Raw genomic sequence first — 5978 nt, forward strand, 5'->3', positions numbered from 1 at the left:
GACCCGAATGCTCACCCCTAGTTGAAATTCATATAGTAGAATGAATTGTGATGAACAAATTAAGGTTATGATCACTCCGTGCTCTATAGATAGAGAATTTTGGAAATGACACGAGTTTTGATGCGAAATTAGTATAGCATGAAAGAGAGAAGAGAGAGAAAATTAATTTAACTAGTGTTAATCGATAAGATTGTGAGTCTCGGCTGAATCCGCTCATGTTGGAATAAGACATAGAGGAGAGGTTGATTTTAGAGGGGATATGATGAATTGAATGGGAGGGTGGTGGAACGACATAATATTACCCTTCATCATGCTCCTCTTTTTTATTGATAAAGGGACTTAAAGTTCAAGTGAACTCGAATCACACGCATCTAATCATGTTCTCTTGATTTATATTGTTTGTCACATCCTGCTCAATCATACACTATATGTGCCTTTATTGAATTAGAAGATGCATGGTACACAACACGACTTACAATTTGATAAATTTCACACGTACATAAGATATTGAATAAGAAAAATACAGTAGAAGATCATTGGTTTATTAGTTGTTTTTGTTGGCAAAGGGAAAACAGTTTGTAAAGCCGAAATGGTTTTTCCTGTTATGATCTTGGTTGAGAAGAGTGAGGACTTGAGAGTGAGAAGGAAGAGCTGGGATGGCTCCCTTCTTAGTTGTCGTGATAGCTCCGCACGCACTTGCATACCGAACCACCTCTCTCAGCCTCTCCTCATCCTGTCCATAATTTAACCCTTTTCATAAGAAAAGATAAATAAAACAAAACACAATAAGAATACACAATTTACATCATATGATCTAAATAAAGAAATTATCTACCCTACCAAACCGACATATCATTTAAATTTTAATATGCATGTACACAATTTGACCTCGATGATGGAAAGATCATCAACTATTTTACGTAGGAGGGCTCCCATAAAAGCATCGCCTGCTCCGGTTGTGTCCACCCTCTTTAGACTATAACCTTCCACTGCTCCCTTGAAATTCTGCACCACCCTCAACTTCATTAAAATTTGAAACAGATCACTGTGGGGATGTAATCAAATGTAAACTCTAAATATTGTGCAAACTCCAAACTATGATCTGAACCGTTAAAAAATATCAACATATGACAAAATAACAGTAACAAAATATGTGAACACAGTATCAACAGTTGTGTTGACATCAAAATATTGAAAGTTTACTTTATTTCTACCCAACCAACATATTTATATATAAAAGCTAGCATCACCTCACCTTGGTGTAGTATCGACACCCCTTTTTCCCAAGAGTGAGAAGAAGAAGCTTCAAGTTGGGGCGCCAAAGCGACAGTGCAGATTCATCATCGAGGCTGGAGTTTTGTGTGAGGAAGCACAGCTCATCATCGCTCATCTTTATCACATCAGCCTTGTCCCACACACTCAGCATCCCTTCCCGAGCCTCCTCCGCCGAAGGCCAGAGCGGCAGCCGCAGGTTCGGGTCGTACGACAGCAGCGCTCCCGCGTCCTTCGCCTCCTTCATCGCTTTCAGATGTGCCGATCTACATGGCTCCCCAATCAGGCTTATCGATCCAAAATGGAATATCTTCGCCTGCATTTCTTATCTACATTTAGGATTCCTGACGGTTTGTAAAATTGATAAAGTAAAAATAAATTATTGAAGTACTGATAATTAAAAATAGTCCTACCTGGAAAGAGAATCTTCTCATAAATATATATAAAGACCATTTTAGTGGGAAATAAAAAATAAATAAAAAAATATAGTAACTATTTTTCATATGGACGGAGATAGTAAGATACTTACAGATCTAATAAGTGGGAGATTGAGTTCGGGCGGAGTGAGAAGCATGTCGGCGCTAGGATTTCTATAGAACATGAACTCACGCTCCCCATCGGCGCGTAGAGTCACGAAGGCCAGCGCGGTCCTCGCAACCTTGTCGAAGCAGACGCCTTCGGTGGAGACGCCGTTCTCTTTCAGTATTCCGGCGAGCAGCAGCCCGAACTCGTCGTCGCCTAGCTTCCCCACGAAGGCCGTGTTCCCGCCGAGCCGAGCGGCGGCTATGGCCACGTTGGCCGGCGCGCCTCCCGGCGCCTTCACGAACGCCGGCGCCTCCGCGAGCGACACTCCCGTCACTGTCGGCACCATGTCGATCAGCATCTCGCCGAAGCTCACGATAAGGCCGCTGTTAGCCATCGCGGATATGTATATGGATGCAAATGCAGCAGCAAATTGTGAATTTGTATGTCAAAGCTCATATGGGGTGCTCTATATATATAGTATAGATATATGTGCATATGAAGTATACGTGTGGAAAAAATTTGATTCTATACCTTTCTCAACTCATTGTAATTCTTCAAGTTATTCTGCGTTTTTGTGGTCCATGACAGCATCTTCTTTTATAATTATATGAATCAAGAAATTTTATTCTGTAATGTTACAATTTGCTTATGGTAGGGAAAATGGGGTGATTATGATTGATATACCTCAATCCTTCACATTTACTACAAATTAAAGTAATAACTAAACCACTTATTTAAGGAGCGTTTACAGTTAGGAGACAATATCCATAATTGACTACTGTATTTTTATTTTCATCGCAAATAATTCAGCAATCCTAATCGTTTCATTTTTCAAGGAGATGGTATGAATTAATTTTAGCATGAAGATATTATAGAAAATGAGTATGGTCTTTGTTCTTGCTTCAAATGTGTGTTAACCAAGTTGTTAATCTTTGTTGTCGATATTAGATTGTTACTATTTCTATTCTTTTTTCTCTCGCTGTCATCAACTAATCTTCATTTAAATTTAAGTAGTACTACGTTTTTTAATCACCATGGCCCATGGGGAATCCCACTTTGAGTAAGAGTGCATCCTGCATCCTTAAAAACTTATATAGGAATAATTTGATTGTGAAATGCTACTTGTTATTAGTATTATTTACTCGAGATATATTATTATACGTACTTAAGAGAATAATTATTGAAAAAACTTATTGGAGACAAAAAATAAAGACACAATAGATAATTTTGAATAATAACAAAAGTTAAAATCGTAGTAAACGATACACTTAATGTTTTGTTTTTGAACGTTTGTGTCCCTTAATTTTAATGGAGACCTCAAGAATGGACTTTTTTTTAAATATGAATGGTATATTCATAAACACAAATTAGCTTCCTTGACTAAAAAATTTCCTTATACATTTTTTTAGTGAATCAAGTAAAGGATTAATTTTAATACTGGAAAACGAGATGGTCAGTTAATTAACTCAAATAAATTATTTATTTATGTCCCATATAATACCATTAGTCATTGAAACGCTAATAAACTAAACCGAAGTATATCCAAAACTTAAATAAACGCCAATGATTAAAGAAGATTCCTAAAACACATGAACTATATATGTACTAAACCATAAATAAAAGCACCATACCAAAAAGAAAACTTCAAAAGACTGTACGGAAACTGAAAGTAAATCCAAAAGGCTAATTAACTAAAAGAGGTATATAACTAATACTCCCTCTGTCCCGCACTACTTGCACTTATTTCCTTTTTGGGTGTCCCAAGTTATTTGTACTCTTTCCATTTTTAGTAACAATTTATACCTACAGCCGTAATTGTTGACTTTGTCTATCACTCATTCCTTAATCTCCGTGCCCAAAAGGAAAGGTGCGAGTAGTGCGGGACGGAGAGTACTAAAACAAAAATCTAGTTCATGAGATCACGAACTTGAGATGGAGTAGGAAGAGCTGGGATTGCTCCCTTCTTGGTAGTGGTGATTGCTCCACAAGCATTTGCATAAGCCAACACCTTCTTCAACTTCTCTTCATCCTAAAATCAAATTATTCAATAATTAATATACATTTTTTATACATATAGTTATAAATATATTATACCTCACTAATAGACTGGTCATCAACAATCTTGCACAGGAGAGCTCCAACGTAAGAATCACCTGCGCCAGTCGTGTCAACGGTATCAACACGAAAACCATCTATTGTTCCGTGAAAATGCTGCCAAATTAATCACCAAGTAAAATTATTAGTACATGGTTTATTAAATTTTTTTTTTACTATAGTAGTATATATATACCTTGGTATAGTATCTACATCCCTTGGCTCCAAGGGTGACCAAAAGGAGCTTGAGCTTGTCGTGGTATAGAGACATTGCGGCTGCATCATCAATGACATCGGTTTGAGCGAGGAAACTGAGTTCCTCGTCGCTCACCTTGATCACATCGGCCTTGTCCCAGATGCTCATGATCTGGGCCCTGGCCTCCTCTGCTGAGGCACACAGTGGCAGCCGGAGATTCGGATCATACGAGAGAAGAGCTCCGGCCTCCCTGGCCACTTCCATTGCCTTTAGATGTGCCGATCTACACGGCTCCACGATCAAGCTTATTGATCCATAGTGGAACACTTAGGCCTACACACATATACAACAAATCTCTATCATAAATATGTTCCAATACATCCAATTAATGTTAAAAAATCATTATATAGTTTCCCCTAATTCTTGTCCTCTATCATCAAATTACACGAGATTGTACATTCGTAGTCTTATTTATTACTACCCCATTCCACAATAAGAGTAATATTTTGCAATTTTGATCAACCCATTTTTCTTTATATTTCTTAAAACCTGAAAAGTGACTCCTATTGTAAGTGACTCATATTGAGAGACTGAGGTAGTATGTACATACAACTAAATAATACTTGTGAATGCATAAAATGAGACACTTGTCATGAAACAAAAAAAATATAAAATTGGAACGAAGACGTTATATGTATACTTAGAACCATAGGGTCGCGTTAGGGTAATACTAATTTAAGTTATGGTCGCCATCATATATGTAAGTTATTGTTGATTCATGAATATGAGTAGGTTTTGAGATATTGAAAGTCAACAATTAATATTAATGAATCATCCAACTGATTGAAGACATACCGATTAGATGAGGTCGAGATTGAGTTCATCGGGCGTGAGCAGCATATCGGCGCTAGGGTTACTATAGAACATGAACTCACGCTCGCCGTCGGCGCGCAGCGTCACAAACGCCAGCCGTCCTCACGCTCGCCGTCCTCGCGCCTTTGTCGAGGTTGACCCCGGCGGTGGAAACGCCGTTCTTCTTGAGGATTCCGACGAGCATGTGGCCAAACTCGTCGTCGCTGAGCTTGCCAATGAAAGCGGCGTTTCCACCGAGCCTCGTCACCGCTATGGCGACGTTCGCCGGAGCGCCGCCGGGAGCCTTGAGGAATCCAGGCGCCTCGGCCAGAGACACGCCGGAGACCGTTGGGACAAAGTCAATCAGCATCTCGCCGAAGCTCACAATCAAACCACCATTGCTATAATGAGATTGAAGAATTTTTGAAAATTTGGGTAAATATTGAGTAGAATTAGATGTAGAAGAGTTATATATATAGAGTTTTACAAGAATTATTTTGTTACTTGGATATAGGCATAATATTGCATCAATATCCACTCAAATCCTACCTAGATATATCTATATCCAATTAATCCTATCCTATCCTATCCTATCATGTCCATATCGGGTTAGGGTTTGGTAGCAACTAATTAACAAGCCTTTATGTTTATTTTACTTTGATGTTTTACAGGGTAAGGAAGATAATGATTAATCCAAGTTAGCGACTACTAAATACTAAAAAAATATAGCATTTGAAGAGAGAAGATCTGCTGCAAACCATATTTACGGGCGCCTGCTTGCCACATCACCCATATTCTCTTTCCATTACATGTATAATTTGGTCGCCTGTGTCTTCTTCTGCAACATCTCTCTTTAAAATATTTTAGATTATTTGACAAAGGGAATATCACTTTGTTCGTCAAAACTTTGCATCCCGCTAACACAAGTAATATTTATTTCATTAATTCCTTGTCATATATTTTTTTTAGATTAATATTATATGAATGCAAATTTTATTAAGAATTGTAAAGTAATTTAGAAGAACAATTTTATGTAAAC

The 5978-nt window shown here is 38.0% G+C and overlaps 1 protein-coding gene and 1 pseudogene across 1 annotated transcript; both read right to left on the reverse strand.

The window, feature by feature from the left end:
• Nucleotides 1-407: 407 nt before the first annotated feature.
• On the reverse strand, nucleotides 408-2222 carry LOC121790299 (fructokinase-2-like). Its single transcript, XM_042188553.1, has 4 exons — nucleotides 1802-2222; nucleotides 1256-1588; nucleotides 889-1005; nucleotides 408-733 (listed from the first exon to the last, which is right to left on the reverse strand). Exons 1-4 carry the CDS (start codon nucleotides 2189-2191, stop codon nucleotides 545-547), a joined length of 1029 nt encoding a protein of 342 aa, XP_042044487.1. The 5' UTR covers nucleotides 2192-2222; the 3' UTR covers nucleotides 408-544.
• Nucleotides 2223-3659: 1437 nt separating this feature from the next.
• Nucleotides 3660-5442, reverse strand: LOC121790297 (annotated as a pseudogene).
• Between the last annotated feature and the right edge of the window lie 536 nt (nucleotides 5443-5978).

This window comes from Salvia splendens, unplaced genomic scaffold, assembly GCF_004379255.2.
Source record: "Salvia splendens isolate huo1 unplaced genomic scaffold, SspV2 ctg465, whole genome shotgun sequence".
Taxonomy (NCBI): domain Eukaryota; kingdom Viridiplantae; phylum Streptophyta; class Magnoliopsida; order Lamiales; family Lamiaceae; genus Salvia; species Salvia splendens.